General features: G+C 47.8%; 1 protein-coding gene across 1 annotated transcript in view; it reads right to left on the reverse strand.

Annotated features, from left to right (window-relative positions):
• The window catches only part of HPSE (heparanase), a 34,943-nt gene extending 17,843 nt beyond the window's left edge, over window positions 1-17,100 (reverse strand). The window contains exons 1-5 of the mRNA XM_060278411.1: window positions 16,775-17,100; window positions 8,162-8,307; window positions 6,208-6,342; window positions 1,577-1,747; window positions 208-379 (exon numbers count right to left, since the gene is read on the reverse strand). Coding sequence (XP_060134394.1) covers window positions 208-379; window positions 1,577-1,747; window positions 6,208-6,342; window positions 8,162-8,307; window positions 16,775-16,980 — 830 coding nt within the window. The 5' untranslated portion in view covers window positions 16,981-17,100. The remainder of the gene's footprint in view (window positions 1-207; window positions 380-1,576; window positions 1,748-6,207; window positions 6,343-8,161; window positions 8,308-16,774) is intronic.
• Window positions 17,101-24,037: the final 6,937 nt, after the last annotated feature.

The following is a 24,037-nucleotide window of genomic DNA, read 5'->3' on the forward strand; positions in this document are numbered from 1 at the left end:
TCCCGCTCTACTGTAACCTTGTCCATTTTGTCTCATAAAAAACATTTTATCTAAACTGCAAAGAAAATTGCACCCTGCCCAGGCTTAGCGATCTCAATCAGGATTAAGGTAACAAACCATGGCTAAAGCCAACAATGGTTATTTGTTATGTTCTGCAGTGGGGCATATCGGCATCAAGTCAAACGATGCCGGTGTTTTTATTTTTACCTCCGTAGCAACTTCTGAGTGTGCTTCCGAGGCTGACCTACATCAGGCCCGTAGAGCTTGGCATTTCTGTAGCTGCTGTAGCTGTCCAACAGCTGACGTAGTTGTATGAAGTCCTGTCCTAGCTGGGAGCCATCGATATAAATGCCAGACTTCTTCCTGAAGCTGTTGGGCTCTGTAGAAAGCGTAAACATCCTTAGATGGCTCTCAAAGCTGTGTGACTCATTCAGAATTTGCACAGTGGCAGTAATCAACCAGAAGTACAGAATGTTAAATATCAAACTTTACTATTCCGAAGGAACATTTGGAACTAAAGATACGTGAGACTCAATTTTATCTAAGGGGTAAGGCGGTCTCTCAAATTACCTGGCAGGGGCAGCATCTAAAAAGTGATGGATTTTTTTTTTCTTTCACTGAATTGCTTTCCATTAAACCAGAGCTTTCCAAACTGTGTGTCGCAACACATTAGTGTGTCGGCTGCAGTGTGTTGTGCAAACATTCCTCCCAGGGCTGGAAATGGGTTAGTTTAACCACCAGTTTGCTAGCAAAACTGAATTACAGTGTCACAAAATGATGCCAAGACCATATAACACCGGTCCTGAAAGACCTACATTAGCTCCCAGTACGTTTCTGAGCACAATTCAAAGTGTTGGTGCTGACCTTTAAAGCCCTAAACGGCCTCGGCCCAGTATACCTGAAGGAGCATCTCCACCTCCATCGTTCAGCCCAGACACTGAGGTCCAGTGCCGAGGGCCTTCTGGCGGTTCCCTCCCTGCAAGAAGTGAAGCTGCAGGGAACCAGGCAGAGGGCCTTCTCGGTAGTGGCGCCCGCCCTGTGGAACGCCCTCCCATCAGATGTCAAGGAAATAAACAACTATCTAACTTTTAGAAGACATCTGAAGGCAGCCCTATTTAGGGAAGTCTTTAATGTTTGATGTTTTATTGCTTTTTTATTAATATTCTGTTGTGACCTTCCCAGAGTGGCTGGGAAAACCCAGCCAGATGGGCGGGGTATGTATAAATACTATTGTTGTTGTTGTTGTTGTTGTTGTTGTTGTTGTTGTTGTTGTCTAAAAAGTGTATCACCAACATGAAATGTTTGGAAAGATCTGCATTAAACATCCCAAAGCGATTTAACAATTTATTTTGTTGTTGCTGCTGTCTTCTGTCCTGAAGGCATCACTTCACAAAAGCTGTGAGGGGTGCATAAAAGCATTGTGTTTTTTAAAAAAATCCTTGACATGGCATGTGATTTTGCAGGGCTGAATTTAGGGAAGAGGGGCTTATGGGCTTTCTTCCCCCTCACACTTTGCCCTCCCCCATATGCATTTGCATACTGCCAACACAAAAGCGCACTCCAATCTGAGACCTACCATTCCCAAGTTCCCAATCCATGTCGTAATTCTGGGATTCGGTATAATTCAAAATCAGCTGGGCGTTTGAGCTGTCCCACTGGTTGCCTTTCCTCAGCAAAGCGTTGAGTCCGAAGATCAGGTGCAGATTGGCACAGCGTGCAAAGTCATACAGAATATCCACTGTACTTCCTGTGAACGGGGGGGGGGGAATAAGGACAAAGGGTCATGTTACGAGGAGGAAATCCCTGGGAAAAATTCCTCCCCACCGGAATCCTAGGTCAGAAAAATCGTCTCACTGGAGAAGGTTCACCAGCGAAGATGAATCACAGAATCATAAAAAATGTAGAGTTGGAAGGGAACCACAGTGGCTGCTTTTTATTTATTTTTAATCCACGAACCACAGTTACACCTTTTTCTTATTCTCTAGTGTGGTCCACGTTTGCACAGTCTGAAGCAGCATATAACAAATGTGTGGACATTGGGGTGGAAGCAGCCACTGTGAAGTTCATTATATACAGTTGTGGAAAGAACATTAATGCATAGGGTTACAACATGTTGTAAAGTTTAATTGCAGTACAGAGTCCAGGAAAAAACCTGATACTGATGAATTGGAAAAATAAAAATGCGGCTCACTTCTACGATTGGATTGAAGACTTATACAAACTCACAACATAGGAACAACTTACATACAAAAGGCAGACTTGCCATGGACAAATTCAATGATATTTGGAATCTGTTCTTACAAATACTGTAATAGGTTAAGATCTGGCAAAGTACAATTACAACTTTGTAAAATACAGTCATACCTCAGTTTAAGTACGCCTCGGTTTGAGTATTTTCAGTTTAAGTACTCCATAGTCTGGAATGGATTAATCCACTTTCCATTACTTTCAATGGGAAAGTTCGCTTCAGGTTAAGTACGCTTCAGTTTAAGTACTCCACAGACCGCCTGGAACGGATTAATCCACTTTCCATTACTTTCAATGGCAAATTCGCTTCAGGTTAAGTACAGACTTCCAGAACCAATTGTGTTTGTAAACCGAGGTACCACTGTATACAGTTTGGGGTTCCCCCCCCCTTTATCTTCCCTTCTACGTGGGTTCTGTTTCTCATTTTCTTTGTCTCTCTTTTATTTACGTATCACCATGTTTAGTGCACATATAACTATTTACTTTTTGAATTGTCAATAAAGATGTTAAAAAATAATTGAAAAGAAAGATTCAGGAGACACCTACCCCAAATGAGCTGGTGCTGTACACAAAGCACCGCAAGAAGGTGCCAAAGAGCAGCTATTTTGTGCTCAATAAACAGGTTCTCTAGAAGCCTCCAGAATGATCCAGCTCTTTCCTTACACTCAACAGCCACTCATTCTCCTAGCCCTGTTCTTGCAGTTTTTGTACAGTTGTTGACCTGCATACATAGATGATGCCTCTTGCATACATACATAGATGATGGCAAGAACCAGAGGACCCGCCATAGCTGCAGGAGGGTATTCAGCAAGGAGGGACATGACAAGGAGGCCCTTTGGTGCAGCAGTTATGCCAGGAAGTCACATGTACTCCCCTTGTCTATTAGTTTGCTTATCCCTAGGTAAAGGTAAAGGGACCCCTGACCATTAGGTCCAGTCGCGGACGACTCTGGGGTTGCGGCGCTCATCTCGCTTTACTGGCCGAGGGAGCCGGCGTACAGCTTACGGGTCATGTGGCCAGCATGACTAAGCCGCTTCTGGTGAACCAGAGCAGCGCACAGAAACACCGTTTACCTTCCTGCTGGAGCAGTACCTATTTATCTACTTGCACTTTGATGTGCTTTTGAACTGCTAGTTGGGCAGGAGCTGAGACCGAGCAACGGGAGCTCACCCCATCGCAGAGATTCGAACCGCCGACCTTCTGATTGGCAAGCCCTAGGCTCTGTGGTTTAACCCACAGTGTCACCCGCGTCCCTACTTATCCCTACTGCAGGGTAATTAGCAGAGCTCATTACATGGGTGTAGACAGGGGGGGGCAGGAGGGGGCAGTTGCCCCCCCTAGAAGCAAAAAATTAATGTATTTTACAGACCATAACCAGCACTTTTCCCCTCCAAAAACTGAAGTGGAAAGGGCTTTGCTTTAGCAAGAGTAGCTAAGTCTCCGCTTGCTGGGGGGGGGGACAGCTGTAACAAAAACACATCAAATAAATAAAGCAAAGTGGCTACCAGTAGTTAAGCAGTTAAGACAATGGAGCAGATATCTCCAGGCAAGTTTCGATAGCTGACCACTTCACCCTATTGTTCTTCAGTGGAAGTTGTTAATGAGCATTCAGGAATCACATTAAGAGTTCTATTGACGATTTAATGAGGGTGCAGAGGATTCAATTTGACTAAGGTGGCTCTGCAAGGCTAAAAGGAAGTGAATAAGAAAGGGGGGGCTGTAGCTTTGACAGACACAGTGATGTTTATAAAAAGCACAGGTGTTCCAGTCTGCCCCTCCTCCTGCATCTGTATACTGTAAATCAGGGGTGGCCACCTCCCAAGAGACTCTGATCTACTCACAGAGTTTAAAACTGGGAGTGATCTACCCCCTTTTGGGGGGTTCAGGTCAAAGCTGTTGAGTTTTTTTAAGGAAGGGAAGCCCTGTTTTGGGGGGTTTAGGTCAAACTTGTTGAGCTTCTTTTAGGAGGGAGGGAGGCCCATTTTTGTTTAGGGCTTCAGGTCATAGTTCAACTTTTTTTAGGGAGGAGGAAAATTTTGGGTGAGCTTTTTTTAGGGGTGCCAGTGACCTACCAGTGATCTACCACAGACATCCAGTGATCTACTGGTAGATCACAATCTACCTGTTGGACGTGCCTGCTGTAAATCAAGCAGAGAGAAAGCTGCTTACAAGGCTCCTGTACAGGCGTACCGGTATCTTCCTCTTGCTGCAGAGTTCCAGCATCACAGCGTCACCCAGAGGCACCCACAAATATGAGTTATCCCTCTCTCTATTTCTTCCTTCCTTCCCTCCCTCTTCCATCCTTAATAAAATACTGGGGGGGGGGCAGATAAGCCCCACATAGAAAGCCCATCAACATGGGGGGATGATTCTTTCAAATATGGTATTTACCAGTAATTGGGGGTGGGGGTGGGAGAGGCACCTAGGCCTCTAGGAGTTGGCTGCTATGTCTAGGAGTAGGACAATTCAAGAAAGCAGAATGATGCATATGCTATGGTAATACAGTGGAACCTCGGTTTATGAACACCTCGGTTTATGAATTTTCGGTTTATGAACGCCGTGGACCCATCTGGAACGGATTAATTCACTTTCCATTACTTTTAATGGGAAAGTTCGCTTCAGTTTATGAACGCTTCAGTTTATGAACAGACTTCCGGAACCAATTACACCCATGTTTCAGTTTATGAACGCTTCAGTTTAAGTACTTCACGGACCCGTCTGGAACGGATTAATCCACTTTCCATTACTTTCAATGGAAAAGTTCGCTTCAGTTTATGAACGGTTACTCCGCGGACCGTCTGGAACGGATTAATCCACTTTCCATTACTTTCAATGGGAAAGTTCGCTTCATTTTATGAACGCTTCAGTTTATGAACAGACTTCCGGAACCAATTGTGTTCATAAACCGAGGTACCACTGTATATCAATAGAATCATAGAATTGTAGTCGGAAGGGACCACAAGGGTCATCTAGTCCAACCCCCTGCAATGCAGGAATTTTTTCCTAAGGTGGGGCTTGAACCCACGACATGGTTGAAATATTATGCTGATATGCAGCAATGCCTCGGAGCTGTCGTGACTGCAGCCGTGCCTTGCCTCGCCCTCGCCCGCCCTGCCACCCCCTCTCGCCTGCCCGACCCTCCCGTCCTCTTGCTGCAGAGTTCCAGCATCACAGCGTCACCCAGAGACACCCACAAATATGAGTTATCCCTCTCTCTATTTCTTCCTTCCTTCCCTCCCTCTTCCATCCTTAATAAAATACGGGGGGGGGGGAGATAAGCCCCACATAGAAAGCCCATCAACATGGGGGGGTGACTCTTTCAAATACGGTATTTACCAGTAATTGGGGGGGGGAGGCACCTAGGCCTCTAGGAGTTGGCTGCTATGTCTAGGACAATTAAAGAAAGCAGAATGATGCATATGCTATGGCAATATATCAATAGAATCATAGAATTGTAGTCGGAAGGGACCACAAGGGTCATCTAGTCCACCCCCTGCAATGCAGGAATTTTTTCCTAAGGTGGGGCTTGAACCCACGACATGGTTGAAATATTATGCTGATATGCAGCAACGCCTCGGAGCCGCCGTGGCTGCGGCCGTGCCTTGCCTCGCCCTCGCCTGCCCTGCCACCCCCTCTTGCCTGCCCAACCCTCCCATCCTCTCCAGCCAAGCAGGGTAGCCACCCCCTCTCGCCAGCCCCAGAAGCACAAGGTGGCCGCTGCCGCCGCCGCCGCCACAATGTCACCGGGCCTGCTGGCCCTGTAGCCCCGCCCACATTCCCACTTCGTGGCCCCTCCCCTCCCATGCCTTGGCCCCGCCCCTGAACGACCATGGCTTGCCCCCCCCTAGTTTTGATCCTGGCTACGCCCCTGGCTCATTAAGTTTCCAGACCCCGTCATTTTCAGCAAACGGCGAAGAGAGAGACCTTCCAATTAGCGCGTGGTGATTGCAAGTGTCTTACGTGTAATGGTTGTGTTTCGGAGCCTCTTCCTGGATTCCTCCCAGAGGATGACCATTTCCTGGAAAGGCCACTGAGACTGCAGTTGCTCTATGACGTCCATAGGCGTGGATCTGAATCCACAGACACCTGCAGCATCTGTGGCAGCAGAGAGAGAAGGAAAGAGAGAGAAAGAGAACACACATCAGCGATCAACGTTTCAGGCTGATGATCTCACCAGCAGGAGCAGGGAACCTTTTGAAGCCCATGGGACGTTATTCCCTTATGAGGAACCTCCCAGGCACCCCAGAGCTTGGTGTTGAAACCACCAAGGTCACAGGCTCGATCCCTGTATGGCCCACTTGCATATTCCTGCATTGCAGGAATCATGACCCTCGGGGTCCCTTTCAACTTTACAGTTCAACGGTTCTGCTCAGCGCCTGGAGGCCCCAGTCCTGCCACTCACCACCTGGCCCAGGGCGGGGCCAAGGCCTATAAGAACTGCTGTTGCTGCTGCTATCAGCCAGGAGGACTCCCCTGCTCAGCGCCTGAAGGCCCCAGTCCTGCCACTTACCACCTGGCCCAGGGCGGGGTCTGATGGGCTTTATAAAGGACTGTTGCCGCCGCCGCTGCTGGGCAGAGAGGGCTCCATTTTGTTTTGTTTTGTTTGTTTAAATTCCTGTTATTTTTTACCTATGTTATTTTAAACTGTATTAAGGATGTATTCTTAGTTTTAGATTTTGATTCATGTCGAAATTGGTTTCTATTCGGTTGTGTATTTTTTGATGTGGCTTATGTATTGTTTGTGACTTTTGTAATTGTGCTATTGTTGTATTGTTTTGATATCTGACTGGAAGCCGCCCAGAGTGGCTGGGGAGACTCAGCCAGATGGGCGGGGTACAAATAAAAAATTATTATTATTATTATTATTATTATTATTATTATTATTATTATTCTATGAAATGCAATCGACTTTAGTTCATTATCCCGATCGAGTATTGGAACGCTGCAATAATGTCAATGCAATTTTAAAAATTGACTAAAATCTGACTCTAAACTCATCAAAACTTCTTTCAGTTTGCAGTCCTATCCAATACGGATTTTCCCGAATTCTTCGGGGCAAGACCATCCACTAGCAAAGAGTGTCAGTTGCCTGATAGTCTTGGAAAGAACCAACAGCGCTGTCAAGGATCATGTTGATTTTGCTTTATCTCATGTGCAGAGTGCCTGGGGGAGGCCCTTGCAAAAGACACCAAGAGGCCCTGTGTAAGAATACAGCGTTGTCAGCAGCCCCCAGTGCCTGAAACTAGATGAAATTGACATTTGCAGTTAGTATAATAGGACTGCTGACACCTGTCTATGAAAAGCCTGAGCAGAAGTTCTAGAACAGATACTATTTCCCCCCACTTGGCCTCACAGATTGATAGCAACCATTAACACCACTAACACAGAGACAGAGGGAGCCTGGCTTTTGTTGTTTCAGCCAACTCAGGAGAGAGCAGGCTTTCCTGTGCTCAGTTTTCCTTGCGGAAAAAGCTGCCCCCCTAATTTACTACAGCGAAAGGTGCCGGGAGTCAGGGTGACCTGAAAGCCAAGGCTGGCCTGAGGAGCCTAGGAAGTTGCCTTATACCTGGGTCAGACAAATGGTCCCTCTAGTTCAGTGTTGTCTACTCTGACTGGCAACAGCTCTCCAGGGTTTTTGGCACCTAGCTCTCCTAGCTCTTTTGATACCTCCCTCTTGTGTAGACTGCATAATGATCCACACTTGGAAAATGAATCTGCTTTTTGCATAGAGGATGGTGTCAACTAGGTTTTATGCTGAAGGTTCTTCATAATCCATCACTATTTCATCTCTGAAAATCAAAGGCATGCATAATTGCTTTTGCCACCCAATGCCAGTCTGCTTCCACTCCGTGCTTGGTGACACTTGCTCATGTGTAAGTGTGCTGCAGCTTGCAACCTTTCGGATCCAACCTACCTTGTTTAGCCAACAAATTCTGGCAAACCTCTTCCTCTGCTGTTGGTTTCTCTTCAGGATCAAAGATCAAGAAGTCTGTCTTGGTGCCGCCAAATCTCAGGAGGCCAGGCGATAAACCTCTCGCCAGTGTGCGCAGCTTCGTAGAGCTGGGAAAGTGAGAACGGCAAGAAATTGAAAGAAAACACCTTTTCATCCTGTTGACTTTGATCCATCATCATCCATTCAGCTCATATGAGGCGCTTCTAGACTGTGGCAATTTTGGGGTGGGGTTCAATCGCAACTTGGTAAATTAAGGCGATGCAATTAAAGCTGATTTGGAGCTTTCGTGAAACAAACCTGCTTCCCCAAACAATTAGAGTTTTTGTGATAAGGAAAGTGATGGAAAAGCAAACTGGGAAGTGTAGGATAAATCGGGCCCTGCCTGCAAGAGAGGGCACGCGTTGCGGTGGGATCCGGCAACTAGGTCTGGGTGTTGGGGCGGGGACAATTGGAGCAGCCACAACACCCTATTGGTGGTCCATCTGACGGAGTGCAATTGGGCTTAAAGGTAAAAGGTAAAGGGACCCCTGACCATTAGGTCCAGTCGTGACCGACTCTGGGGTTGCACCCTCATCTCGCATTATTGGCCAGGTCATGTGGCCAGCATGACAAAGCCGCTTCTGGCAAACCAGAGCAGCACATGGAAACGCCGTTTACCTTCCCGCTGTAGCGGTACCTATTTATCTACTTGCACTTTGACGTGCTTTCAAACTGCTAGGTGGGCAGGAGCTGGGACCAAGCAACGGGAGCTCACCCCGTCACAGGGATTCGAACCGCCGACCTTGTGATCAGCAAGCCCTAGGCTCAGTGGTTTAACCACAGCGCCACCTGGGTCCCGCAATTGGGCTTAGGGCATGCCAATCAAAGGAGTCAGATGGACCACTATTTAGGCACTGTGCATCGGAACACCCGCCCACCTCTCCCTAATTTAGGGCTTTTGCTTGACCTTGCTATGCCGTCATGTGTCGTCTGCCGTTGTTGCAGGAGCACAGCAGGAATTTTTCCCCACTTGGCTGATTGGCTGGTGCCATTTGGGTTTCGCCTGCTGCGTAGCAATTCGTCACAACTTGTACGGCTGGCGAATAGGCTCTGGTTCATGCTGATGGGGTGGAATGATCCCTTACCACCCTATCCACAGGTATTCCTCTTAAAGGATTCCATTGGACTTCTGGTTGGTATTCCCCCAAGTGGGGTGTTCCCTCTCCAGAGTTCTGGGCACACATGGGGGAATCAGGCCTGGCGCTAGTCAGGACCCCGTCCCAGGTGTGGACCTGGCTGCTGACTTATGGTGCGTCCAGAGTCAGTGCTACCTTAGGTAGCTTTTGGAACCAGAGCCTATGCAACCACTCACTTGATTTGTAATCAATAAAGTTGTGGCCTAAATTCTGCCAAAAACCAAACCAAAAATATGAGTCATGTCTGAATTTATTTCCAGGCCTAGGTTAAAGGGTCTCCACACGCAAGACCTAGTTTGATGCAACATCATCTAACCTCCCCACAAACAAATCAGAATAAATGCTCAATAGACAGGCCATCCAGAGGTGCCCTTATTCTCTGCTCAATAGTTCCAGAAACTATGTGTGGTACCCAAGTCTCAGCCAACTGCTCCACAGTCTTGGTGCTGCATGTGTAGAATTCAGCTGGGAGTAAGATGGGGACAAAACTGGAATGAGCTGGCTCTGCTTGTCATTGCCTCTGGCGCCATCTGCTGTTGGCCTCCCCTCCTTCTACCCTATGGGACCAGTTTCCACTGTGTTTTAGAGAGCTGGGATATGCCTGGAGATTCAGTCTTACATCTCCCACATTGTGTGGGGTTTGGTGCTGAGCAATCTCCTCCGGTCTGAAGAGTTTAATTGAACACGGCTGTTGGAACAGAAAGCGAAGAGAACCACTAGGAGGATTTCCTTTGCCAAGCCTGACACAGCAGCGGCCTGTGACTCATCATGTGTTCAACTTTCTTTCTTTTTTGCCTACATGCAATATTTGTAACTCTAAATATAAATACGGCATACAGAAATCTGAAGAGTTTCAAAGCTTGCGCCAAGACTTTGAGCATCACATGAAAGCTCTCTTGAAAGCAAACTTGTTGTGTCTCTTTAAGGAAGGAAGAGCAGCAGAATGAAGACTAGTTTTAAGCTCTCCTGCCTGCATTATTTACTGACAATATACCACTATGGGTTTTGATGTCATTTAAGCACCACTGCTAAAGATATTTCCTCTCCACAGGGCTTAATCTGGATCAGGATTCAGCAGAATTCAGCTTCAAAATCTGTTTCCATCCCCAGCGTCCAGAGTATCTGAAAGAATAACAACAAGCAATGCCTCTGGGCATGTGTAGAGTGCATTTCCCCTCAATGCCAGGTAACTGCAGCCTGGTCTACTCACTCGGGATTAAGAACCATGGTTTGCAGGTGCTAGGCCTTTTATTTGAACTATATTAGAGATTCTCTAGGGACGCGGGTGGCACTGTGGGTTAATCCACAGAGCCTAGGGCTTGCCGATCAGAAGGTCAGCAGTTCGAATCCCCGTGACGGGATGAGCTCCCGTTGCTCGGTACCAGCTCCAGTGTGGTGAGAGCCAGTGTGGTGTAGTGGTTTAGAGCGGTAGACTCGTAATCTGGGGAATCAGGTTCGTGTCTCTGCTCCTCCACATGCAGCTGCTGGGTGACCTTGGGCTAGTCACACTTCTTTGAAGTCTCTCAGCCTCACTCTCCTCACAGAGTGTTTGTTGTGGGGGAGGAAGGGAAAGGAGAATGGTAGCCGCTTTGAGACTCCTTCGGGTAGTGATAAAGCGGGATATCAAATCCAAACACTACTTCTTCTTCTCTTCCTCCTGCCAACCTAACAGTTCGAAAGCACGTCAAAGTGCAAGTAGATAAATAGGTACCGCTACAGCGGGAAGGTAAAGGGGGTTTCCGTGCGCTGCTCTGGTTTGCCAGCAGCGGCTTTGTCATGCTGGCCACATGACCCAGAAGCTGTACGCCGGCTCCCTTGGCCAATAACGCGAGATGAGCACCGCAACCCCAGAGTCGGTCACGACTGGACCTAATGGTCAGGGGTCCATTTACCTTTACCTTTAGAGATTCTCTAATACTTTGTCATATGGTAAAACTGTGGCTGGACTGGACTAGATTAGCGGTGGTGGTGCATTGCATCAGGTGAGATATCTCCTGATCCATACACACAGAAAAAATAGCATCTAAAGGACAAAGTTACGCCAGAACCCTTTCCCTAGTTTTCCCTGTTACTTGGATGCTTGAATATTATGCTGAAATTGAATGAAATGCAGCCAAAATATTATGTTCGTTTTTCACATGGTCTAGTCCAGGCATCCCCAAACTTCTGCCCTCCAGATGTTTTGGACTACAATTCCCATCATCCCTGACCACTGGTCCTGTTAGCTAGGGATCATGGGAGTCGTAGGCCAAAACATCTGGAGGGCCGCAGTTTGGGGATGCCTGGTCTAGTCCTTCCCCTACTCACCCCCATAATATTCTTTAAGAGCAGGCATGTCCAACAGGTAGATCGTGATCTACCGGTAGATCACTGGACGTCTGTGGTAGATCACCGGTAGATCAGTGGCTCCCCCCAAAGAAGCTAAAAAACTTTGGCTTCCCTAAGAAAAGCTCAACATCTTTGCCCTGCACCCCTAAAATGATCTGAACCCCCCAAAACAGGGCTTTCCTTCCTTAAAAAAAGAGCTCAACATTGCTTTTCTCTTCCCTAAAGAGGTTCAACAACTTTTACGTGAACCCCCCAAAACAGGGCCTTCCTTCCTTAAAAAACTCAACAACTTTGACCTGAACCCACAAAAAGGGGGTAGATCACTGCCAGTTTTTATCTCTGTGAGTAGATCGCAGTCTCTTGGAAGTTGGCCACCCCTGTTTAAGAGGGTCTCTTCTCCAGTCTTCAGAGAGCAGCTGGAAGTGGGGAGGCAGAAAAAGGGCCTCCTTTCCTTCCACTCTGCAGTTTTGATCTGAAATCTTCAGCGCAGTACTGTGCCCAGAGCTTAGAAACTGCTCAAGCTAATGAAATTCCCTGCCGCAAAATGTGCCCAGAGCAATGGGAGTTTCGAACGCTGCTTGTAACGTTATAAATGGGGGGGAAATTCATTCTTTCTTTTACGGGATCGATCACAAGGCATCAGATCTGCGCCTCTCGTCAGCTGAATGGCAAATATGCAGCAGATCAGCAGCCACCAACAACTTCCTGGTTGGAGCTGATAAAATACCAGAGTTAAATAAAGGACTCGCTTGATACAAGCAATAACAAGTGTGTTTCTTACTCCACTTTTCTTCTGCTTTTGAGAGCCAAGGCTCAAAGGGCACCCAGCGAAAGAACATGGAAATGAAAACTATATCCATTGTACATGAAGAAATGCTAGGAGGCTGTGTAAAATTGAGGAACAAAGATATAAGGAGTGTGCAGATTCATTCCATGATATGAAATACAGTTAGACATCTTTGGCATGTTTCTAGTTCTCAGGATGGTAAACGGGAGCATAATACAGGCATACCTCAGTTTAAGTATGCCTCGGTTTGAGTATTTTCAGTTTAAGTGCTCCGCGGACCCGTCTGGAACAGATTAATCCACTTTCCATTACTTTCAATGGGAAAGTTCGCTTCAGGTTAAGTACGCTTCCGGTTAAGTACAGACTTCCGGAACCAATTGTGTACTTAAACCGAGGTACCACTGTAATCTGTAGCCAATGTTGCAGAAAGCAGTGATCCCCATAGTCAATACTCAGAGTAGACCTATTGAAATCAAGGAGTTCAAGTTAGCATTTTAAAACTGCTGGAATGCGGCTTTGTGTAGCAGAAAGAGATGTCAGCTATCTCAGCAGCAAGGGGAAACAGGATTCTCGTGGCATATCTCACCAGCCAAAGCACCCAGAGGGAACCACAGGAAATGTCAAAGCAAAAATGGTCAGATAATTTGCACTCCTTAATCCCAAGGATGCCAACTCATTCATCCTTGCCACCCTACAGCCAGAGGGTAAAATGGCAACCAGGAAAGGGGGAAAGTGTCACAGGGTGAGTCTTATAAAGAAAAACAATGTACCTATAAAAAGGCTATGGAAGGCAGGGGTCACATGTGCATGATAGAATCCTAGAGTTGGAAGGGACCCCAAGGATCATCTAGTCTAACCCCCTGCAATACACGAATATGCAGCTGTCCCATTCGGGGGTCGAACCTGCAACCTTGGCATTATCAGCACCCCGCTCTAACCAACTTTGCTAGTTCAATCTGGGTTGTCTATTGCGTTTTAATTCTGTGTGTCCCCCAAAAAGCTCTGGGCAAATATATGGTTCTTCCCACACCCACCCTACCCATTTTATATTCAAAACAACCCTACGAAAGGAGGTTAGGCTGAGAGGCGCCGAGGTCACCCAGAAAGCTTCACTGCTGAGCAGAGATTTCAATGCTTAGGTTCCCCCCCCCCCCGTCCTAGTCCACCACGGTGTTTGGGAGATTCTGTTTTACATTTAGATTTCCCAAGGAGCTCAGGTTGGCATACATGGTTTGCCCCTCCCCATTTTATCCTCACAACAGCCCTTTGAGGTAGGTTAGGCTGAAAGGGTAAAAGGCTTAAGGAAATCAGCCCTGAGTGCTCACTGGAAGGACAGATCGTGAAGCTGAGGCTCCAATACTTTGGCCACCTCATGAGAAGAGAAGAATCCTTGGAAAAGACCCTGATGTTGGGAAAGATGGAGGGCACTAGGAGAAGGGGACGACAGAGGATGAGATGGTTGGACAGTGTTCTCGAAGCTACGAACATGAGTTTGACCAAACTGCGGGAGGCAGTGGAAGACAGGAGTGCCTGGCGTGCTATGGTCCATGGGGTCACAAAGAGTCGGACAAGACTAAACGACTAAACAACAACAGGCTGAAAGACCATGTGACTGGCTCAAGGTAACCAAGCAAGCTTCATGGCTGAGTGGGGATTTGAACCCCAGTCACCTAGTGTTCTACCACTGTGCAAGCATAATGCTGGTGGTAAACAAAAGAGGTTTAAAGACTTCCTCAAGGCTAAATCTTTAAAAATGTACTATAAACACTGACAACTGGGAAACAATGGCCTGCGAGCACTCCAGTTGGAGAACAGCCTTCAGGTGTCATAGGCTCTGAAGACACTCGAACTCAGGGCGAAAGGGAGAAATGTGCTAAGAGGAAGGCACACTTGGCAAACCCTCTTCTTGCGAAGTGGGTAGGCAGAGCGAGCTCATCCGCTCTGCTCTCTGGCCCACAGGAGCACTAGGGCAGCGGCGGCAGCAGGAGGAAGAGGCTGAGCGGCGATGGCTCTGCCAATCAAACCAGGTGCGGAGTTTGATTGGCAGAGACGTCCCTGCGCTGCGCTGAGGTAAACCAGGCATGGTGTTTGATTGGCAGAGCTGCCAGGGCAGCCTCGAGCAGGTCGCGCGCCCTAGCGCTGAGGGGCGGAGATCGCTCCGGCGCCCCCGCCCTCACAGGGCACAGCATGGCTTCCGCGCAGCTTCGCACCGGGACTCTACCTAGAATCGGCCCTGAGAGCCGCCACCACTCAGCCTCTTCTCCCGTCACCATCGCCGGGAGTCTCGGCTTTGTGGTGGGTTCTGGCTTCGCGGCATGGGCCAGATTTAGGACCCAGGTGAGCCTAATCCTGCCCAGGAGCCGTAGTTTGCCGACCCCTGGTCTACATTTATATGCTTCTATTGAAGGACCGTCGTATTTAAGATGACGGGGTGAGCTCTCGTTGCTTGGTCCCAGCTCCTGCCAACCTAGCAGTTCAAAAGCACGTCAAAATGCAAGTAGATAAATAGGAACCACTACAGCGGGAAGGTAAACGGTGTTTCCGTGTGCTGCTCTGGTTTGCCAGAAGAGGCTTAGTCATGCTGGTCACGTGACCCGGAAGCTGTACGCCGGCTCCCTCGGCCAATAAAGCGAGATGAGCGCGCAACCCCAGAGTCGGTCATGACTGGACCTAATGGACAGGGGTCCCTTTACCTTTACCTTTATTGTTTATACACTGCCATCAGTTTATATGGAATTTTACAGAGTTTCTCAAGTGAAAAGGCAAGTTTAGGACCCTGCCTGCAAGGAGCTTACGTTCTAAATTTGACAGTGGGGTTAGACAACAGGGAGGGGAAAGATTGACAAAGACAGTGAAGGATGAAGGAGAACAAAGCAGATGCACATACCGTATAGGTGAGATTCAGCCAAAGGCCTTGTAGAAAAAAATCAAGGGGGCATTTGGGAGGTGGCATTGCATAGATTAAAAAGCAACAACCTATCATTGCCCATGGAGAACACAGCACACCCATTTATTTATTTTACTTCCACTGTTGTTCATAGTTAAGCAGATTTTGCTGCTTTTTCCAAGTACAAAATTAATGCTCCAACCTGTTTGACCAACAATGAGATGCTTTTAATAAGAGCTTTTAATATCAGCCAGGATGTAACTCGGATCTCTCTCTCTATGTGTGTGTGTGTTTTTTTAAGGGCATTATTTTACACTACTATGACTACTATTTGTTTATATTCCACCACCCCCACCTCCCACAGAAACTGGACCCAAGGCAACTTACAAAAATAAAAACAAACCAAGATAAAACACAATTAGTTAGCTAAAACCTATAAATGACAATTGTTAAAAAGTAATTAAACTACAATTGAATTACCGGTAAATGGATGTAAAAAACAAATTGATGAAAATACAGGTCTTATAAGTAGTCGTTCCCCAAAGCCAGTGGAAGGACAGCAAGGAGGGAGCCAATGTAGCCTCTCTGGGGAGAGAGCTCCAAAGTCTGGGAGCAGCCACCAAAAAGGACCTTCTGTGCCTCTGATTATATGCAGAGTGCCTTTTAACTCTGAGAAAAACAGCCCCCCTACCCCACTTCCTAACTAGGAATTACGGGCAAAACCTAGGGCAGAAAGTATTAGCTCAGGGGTCAGCAAACTTTTTCAGCAGGGGGCTGGTCCACTGTCCCTCAGACCTTGTGGGGGGCCGGACTATTTTTTGGGGGGAGGGGGGACAAATTCCTATGCCCCACACATAACCTAGAGGTGCATTTTAAATAAAAGCACACATTCTACTCATGTAAAAACACGCTGATTCCCGGGCGTCTGCGGGCCGGATTTAGAAGACGATTGGGCCGGATCTGGCCCCCTGGCCATAGTTTGCCTACCCATGTATTAGCTCCAGGCTAGCATGCTCAAACCTCGGCTCTTATAGCCCTTTAGTTGGAAGAAATTTGGACAAAGCATTTCGAAAAGGGAAGTTTCAGCTGCAGGCAAAAAACCAAGCAAGAGATTTTTCAGCTTTGAGACAAGTTTTCACACACTCTCTCTCAAACGCAAAACTTCAGGGGAAACCCAGCGTGGGACTTCCATTTTCACTCACGGACCCTGCACCCACCGAGCTCCTGCATCTTCATCCGCTACAAAGCAGGCAGCAGCTTGTCAGGTGTAGCTCACTCCCCCCCCCCCCGCTTTCCCCATTGGTAAACAGCCTTCTCGTAAGGCGCAGCGGGGAAGACCCCGCACACACCCAAAAAGGGGGGCGAAACCAGAAAACGGCGAGCCTGGCGTGACCTACCCCAGGAAGGTGATGAATCTGGGATCAGTGGCTAGGTTGGCATCGATGGTGAGAGACAGGAAAAACGGGCTGACCTCCCTGGCCGGCTGCTCGGGCAGCTGAAAGCTCAGCACGGCCGCCTCGCCTTGGCCGGGATCCGCCCAGGAGCCCCTGGTCAGCGGAGCCCGGCAGAGAAGCGCCAGGATAAGTCTCGGCAGCGGCAGCATCTTGCGTCCCAGCGCGCTCTTGGAGAGATCGGGAGAAAGCAGATCCTCGCCGGCGCTTGCTCCTCCTCCTGCTATTTCTACTACTGCCACTGCCTGCCTGCCTCTGGGAGGTGGAGGAGGAGGAGGAGGAGTAGGGAGCGCGCATTTCTGCGTCCCAAGCTCTGTCCTGCCTCCTGTTGCGGCGTTTTGGGAAAGGCAATAAACGATCCGCCCTCCGATTCGGTCACCCGGCGCGCAAAAACGCGCAAAGACGCGCAGAGGGGACGACCGAGATCAGGCGGGAGAGGCGGTTTTGGAGGTGGTTGGGGAGGAGTTCCTACGTTCAGGAGGATCCGGCATCAGCCCCTACACATACACGCACGCACACACTCCAGCGAGGCCTTAAATGGCTCGCCACCCCAGGGGACTGAGCTTGAGGATATAGGTGCCATGTGGCCATCCAGAACAGAGTGCATCTGGGCCTGTACAAAGTGCAGCCCTCAGTGACAGACTGGCCGAGTCTAGCTTCACTTGGTGGTGGTGGACACCCGCATATACACACAGAGAGAGCTGGATTTGCGCACTGCCTCATAAAAAAAAGTGGTTGGCCATTGCATGTTTGGTAAGGCACACTCTCAGGAAAGGGGACCCAGGTGGCGCTGTGGGTTAAACCACAGAGTCTAGGGCTTGCTGATCAGAAGGTCGGCGGTTTGAATCCCTGCAACGGGGTGAGCTCCCATTGCTCGGTCCCAGGTCCTGCCCACCTAGCAGTTCGAAAGCACATCAAAGTGCAAGTAGATAAATAGGGACCGCTCCGGCGGGAAGGTAAACGGTGTTTCCATGCGCTGCTCTGGTTCGCCAGAAGCAGCTTTGTCATGCTGGCCACATGACCCGGAAGCTGTCTGCGGACAAACGCCAGCTCCCTCGGCCTATAGAGCGAGATGAGCGCCGCAACCCCAGAGTCGGACACGACTGGACCTGATGGTCAGGGCGCCTTTACCTTTACTCTCAGGAAAACAGGCTTAGGATTGCTGCCTTTGGAAAGGATCAGATTTGGGGCCTGAGGGCAGCCTTGTGTGAAGATAAAAGAAGACCGCCATGAATAATACCTTGAGCAATTTGGCAGGCAGGCAAGATTAGAGACAGACACACACAGACACACACACACACACACACACAGAGAGAGAGAGAGAGAGATTTGCTGCCTCTGCTCATGTTGTTTGCCAGTCCTCCCTACCCACTCAATCAATGCCCCACCCCAAGATTGTAATGAGGCACCGCAAGCCTTCCAATGGGGGCTGTGTGATGACAGCCTTACACTTTTATGAATATAGGAAGATAAACATACAGCATAACAAAAACTGTCCTGGTGGACAGCTCCGTTCTTCATGGATAGGGTTCAAATGATGTTGGAGATAGAATTAATAGCCTTTGAAACAATCCTATTTATGTTTGCAATGGACTTTCCCCCATGTCCGTTCTCTTCTTCCTTCTCTCCTCCCCCATGTTTTGTCATTTGCTGCTTCCTGCAAGCCACCTAGTTATTAGCAGAGGGAGCATCAGATTTGAATGATAAGTCTACAGGGGAAAAGCCTGGGAGAGTGACAACCACAAAGTATGGTTACAGGTAGGTAGCCGTGTTGGTCTGGATCGAAGTAAAATAAAAAAATTCCTTCAGTAGCACCTTAAAGACCAACTAAGTTTTTATTTTGGTATGAGCTTTCGTGTGCATGCACACTTCTTCAGATACCACAAAGTATGTGTGCATCATATTTTCCCTACACACTTCCTCCAAGGAGATGGTATATACACATGGCTTTCCCTCCTTCCCACTTCATCATCACGACAACCCTGCAAGGTAGGTCTGGCTGAAAGAGTCACTTGCCCAAGGACACTGTCTGAACTCTCTGGCTGAAGAGGGCCTGGGATCACCCCATCCTAGTCCATGCTACTAACAACAACAGTGAGCGAGGAAACACATTACAATCCAAACAGTTCCCCTTTTTTTGCTGCAACTTCTAGTGACCTTTTCAAGAAAACAGGAACCCATACTTTTGCTCGCATGCATTCAAGTAAAACTTTTGTATGTATCTCCAGGAAATCCACATCCTGTTGACTGGGATACACCTTGCAAATCAGAGCAATTTACATACTTTGAGAGCATGAAACAGACTCCTGCTTCTAGTTTAGCATCCTAATCTCAGTGTTTGACCCTATGCCGGAGGGAGAATGCCTCTGAATGCTAATTACTGACAATCACAGGTTGGGGAGAGGAGAGTGTTGTTGTGCTTAGGGGCTCTTTGCAGGCTTCCATTGGGCATCTGCTTGGCCACTGAGAGAACAGAGTACCGAGCTAAGCGGTCCTTTGGCTTCTTATGTCCTTGTGCCTATGAAAAGCCTGAAAGCAGGACCTAAGCACAATAGCATCCTCCCCCATTGCTGTCCCCAGCAGCTGGCACTCAGAGGCATATCTTACCTGTGATAACTGAGGCAGAACATAGTCATTGCAGTTAGTAGTCATCAATAGTCGCCTCCACTCATAAATTTGCCGTATCATCAACCCAGGTTGTTGGCCATCACGACATCTATCTGGGTAGCAAATTCCATAGTTTTAACCATGCACCGTGTTAAGAAGTACTTCCTGAATAATGTCCAGATCAAACCTTACGGGGAATGGTTGAGGGAGCTGGGTATGTTTAGCCTGGAAAAGAGGAGCCCAGGAGGAGATAGGATAGCCATCTTCAAATATCTCAAGGGCTGTCACATTGTTTTCTCCTGCTCTGGAGGCTAGGACAGGAACAGCTGTCCGACAGTGGAAGGTTGTGGGAGTGGAAGGGTCCATTGGGATGTTGTGGAGTCTCCTTCCTTAGAGGTTTTTAAGCAGAGGTTGGATGGCCATCTGTCATGGTTGGTCTAGTTCAAGGGTCCCCAAACTAAGGCCCGGGGGCCGGATGCGGCCCAATCGCCTTCTAAATCCAGCCCGCGGACAGTTGAGGAATCAGCATGTTTATACATGAGAGAATGCGTCGTTTTATTTAAAATGCATCTCTGGGTTATTTGTGGGGCCTGCCTGGTGTTTTTACATGAGTACAATGTGTCCTTTTATTTAAAATGCATCTCTGGGTTATTTGTGGGGCATAGGAATTCATTCATACTTTTTTTCCAAAATATAGTCCGGCCCCCCACAAGTTCTGAGGGACAGTGGACCGGGGTCCTGCTGAAAAAGTTTGCTGACCCCTGGTCTAGTTGAGAGTTCTGCATAGCAGGGGGTTGGACCACGACTCTCAGGGCCCCTTCCAACTCTACAATTCTATGAATCTTCCAACATTCAGTTGTTTGTGGCAGAGGCAGACCCTTTGGATTCGGGTTGCTGCTGCCTACAGAAACAGAGCTGGGCTGCTGCCTACAGAAATGAAGCAGGACGGATACCAACCCGGCACCACTGTTGACCTTGACCTTGCTCTTAGTCAGCGCTGCCCTTCTCAGCAGCAGGGGCGCCCAGTGCTGGTAGCACAGCTCTGCAGTTCCGCACTACCATAGGTAAAAGGTAAAGGACCCCTGGATGGTTAAGTCCAGTCAAAGGCGACTTTGGGGTTGTGGCGCTCATCTCGCTTTCAGGCCGAGGGAGCCGGCGTTTGTCCACAGACAGCTTTCCGGGTCATGTGGCCAGCAGGACTAAACCGCTTCTGGCGCAATGGAAACACCATGACAGAAAGCAGAGCACACGGAAACTCCGTTTACCTTCACCTATTTATCTACTTGCACTGGCGTGCTTTCAAACTGCTAGTTTGGCAGGAGCTGGGGCAGAGCAACGGGAGCTCACCCCGTCATGGGGATTCGAACCACCAACCTTCTGATTGGCAAGCCCCAGAGGCTCAGTGGTTTAGACCACAGCGCCACCCGCTTCCCCCCTTTTACCTACCATATGTGCCACAGCTAGGGATGGGGAAATAATTTGAATCAGCTCACATGTAAAGGCAAGCCTAACTAATTTCCGCTTTCCAAAACAGTTGTTGTTGTTTAGTCGTTTAGTTGCTATTTGGTCTCTGGTTCCTCTGCCCTTTCGAAATCCAGCTTGCACTTCTGGGAGTTCTCGGTCCACATACTGCCTAAGCCTGCCTTGTAGAATTTTAAGCATAACCTTGCTAGCGTGTGAAATGAGCGCAATTGTGCGGTAGTTGGAGCATTCTTTGGCACTGCCCTTCTTTGGAATCGGGATGTAGACTGATCTTCTCCAATCCTCTGGCCATTGCTGAGTTTTCCAAACTTGCTGGCATATTGGGTGTAGCACCTTAACAGCATCATCTTTTAAAAATTTAAACAGTTCAGCTGGAATATCATCACTTCCACTGGCCTTGTTATTAGCAATGCTTTCTAAGGCCCATTTGACTTCACTCTCCAAGATGTCTGGCTCAAGGCCAGCAACCACACTACCTGAGGTGTACGAGACCTCCATATCTTTCTGGTATAATTCCTCTGTGTATTCTTGCCACCTCTTCTTGATGTCTTCTGCTTCTGTTAGGTCCTTACCACTTTTGTCCTTGATTATGGTAATCTTTGTACGAAATGTTCCTTTCATATCTCCAATTTTCTTGAACAGATCTCTGGTTTTCCCCATTCTATTGTTTTCCTCTATTTCTTTGCATTGCTCATTTAAGAAGACCCTCTTGTCTCTCCTTGCTGTTTTTTGGAAATCTGCATTCAGTTTCCTGTATCTTTCCCTATCTCCCTTGCATTTTGCTTGCCTCCTCTCCTCCACTATTTGTAAGGCCTCGTTGGACAGCCATTTTGCTTTCTTGCATTTCCTTTTCCTTGGGATGGTTTTCATTGCTGCCTCCTGTATAATGTTACGAGCCTCCATCCATAGTTCTTCAGGCACTCTGTCCACCAAATCTAAATCCTTAAACCTGTTCCTCACTTCCACTGTGTATTCATAAGGGATTTGATTCAGATTGTATCTTACTGGCCCAGTGGTTTTTCCTACTTTCTTCAGTTTAAGCTGGAATTTTGCTATAAGAAGCTGATGATCTGAGTTACAGTCAGCTCCAGGTCTTGTTTTTGCTGACTGTATAGAGCTTCTCCATCTTTGGCTGCAGAGAATATAATCAATCTGATTTCGATGCTGTCCATTTGGTGATATCCATGTGTAGAGTCGTCTCTTGTGTTGTTGGAAGAGAGTGTTTGTGATGACCAGCTTGTTCTCTTGACAGAACTCTATTAGCCTTTGCCCTGCTTCATTTTGAACTCCAAGGCCAAACTTGCCAGTTGTTCCTTTTATCTCTTGATTCCCTACTTTAGCATTCCAGTCCCCTGTAATGAGAAGAACATCCTTCTTTGGTGTCATTTCTAGAAGGTGTTGTAGGTCTTCATAGAATTGGTCAATTTCATTTTCTTCAGCACCGGTAGTTGGTGCATAAACTTGGATTACTGTGATGTTAAAAGGTCTGCCTTGGATTCGTATCGAGATCATTCTGTCATTTTTGAGATTGCATCCCATTACAGCTTTTGCCACTCTATGAGGGCCACTCCATTTCTGCTATAGGATTCTTGCCCACAGTAGTAGATATGATAGTCATCCGAACTGAATTCGCCCATTCCCTTCCATTTTAGTTCACTGATGCCCAGGATGTCGATATTTATTCTTGTCATCTCATTTTTGACCACATCCAGCTTACCTCCACTCATGGTTCTTACATTCCAGGTTCCTATGCAATATTTTTCTTTACAGCATCGGACTTTCCTTTCGCTTCCAGGCATATCCGCAACTGAGCGTCCTTTCGGCTTTGGCCCAGCCGCTTCGTCAGCTCTGAATCTACTTGTACTTGTCCTCCGCTCTTCCTCAGTAGCATGTTGGACGCCTTCCGACCTGAGGGGCTCATCTTCCAGCGTCATAACTTTTATATGCCTGTTGTCTTTGTCCATGGAGTTTTCTTGGCAGGGATACTGGAGTGGCTTGCCAGTTCCTTCTCCAGGTGGATCACGTTTAGTCAAAACTCTCCACTATGACCTGTCCATCTTGGGTGGCCCTGCATGGCATAGCTCATAGCTTCTCTGAGTTATTCAAGCCCCTTCGCCACGACAAGGCATTGATCCATGAAGGGGTCCAAAACAGTAAGCCAACTAAAATGCAGGCATCCTTTGAAATTTTGCAGTGCAGTACTCCAGCCGAGCAGGACCCAGGTGGCGCTGTGGTTAAACCACTGAGTCTAGGGCTTGCTGATCAGAAGGTAGGCGGTTCGAATCCCTGTGACGGGGTGAGCTCCCGTTGCTTGGTCCCAGCTCCTGCCAACCTAGCAGTTCGAAAGCACCTCAAAATGCAAGTAGATAAATAGGAACCGCTACAGCGGGAAGGTAAACGGCGTTTCCATGTGCTGCTCTGGTTTGCCAGAAGCGGCTTTGTCATGCTGGCCACATGACCTGGAAGCTATACGCTGGCTCCCTCGGCCAATAATGCGAGATGAGCGCGCAACCCCAGAGTCGGTCACGACTGGACCTAATGGTCAGGGGTCCCTTTACCTTTACCTTTACTCCAGCCGAGCAGTGTGTAGAAAAGAGAAGCATATACCAGGATAAAATGTGCACACAAATGTACAAAAAAAAAATGCATTATATTATGGGAAAGTGTTTAAAAATGAATAAATTATAGCACTTATATTTTTTTTTCTTTTACAGAAAGCAATCGTAAGCGACTTGCAAAATAGTAGAAAGATTAAAACCAGTATAAAACGGAAACAAAAATGATAAACCCATTCATAGATATAAAAGGCAAAGTCCTATCACATCTCGGCCACAGAAAGACGCAGGCCACACACATGCCTAAAACCTTCCAAATTAAGAACTGGGGTATGGATGATCTGGTGGGCTGGATGAGGGCTAGTAAACAGAGTCTGAATTCTGAGTGAGTGGTTCCCAGGTCTGTGAAGTTGCTTGCACTCTCTCTAAGCTAGTGCATAATTCGGAAGTGCCCCTGGATCCCACTTTGCCCCTGGAGCCAGGAGTGTCTTTGTTGGCTAGCAGTGCCTTTTCCTGGCTACAGCTGTTCCTGGATCAGGAGAGCTTGACCACAGTTGTCCATGTA

The sequence above is a fragment of the Zootoca vivipara genome, chromosome 9 (genome assembly GCF_963506605.1).
Source record: "Zootoca vivipara chromosome 9, rZooViv1.1, whole genome shotgun sequence".
In the NCBI taxonomy this organism is placed as follows: Eukaryota; Metazoa; Chordata; class Lepidosauria; order Squamata; family Lacertidae; genus Zootoca; species Zootoca vivipara.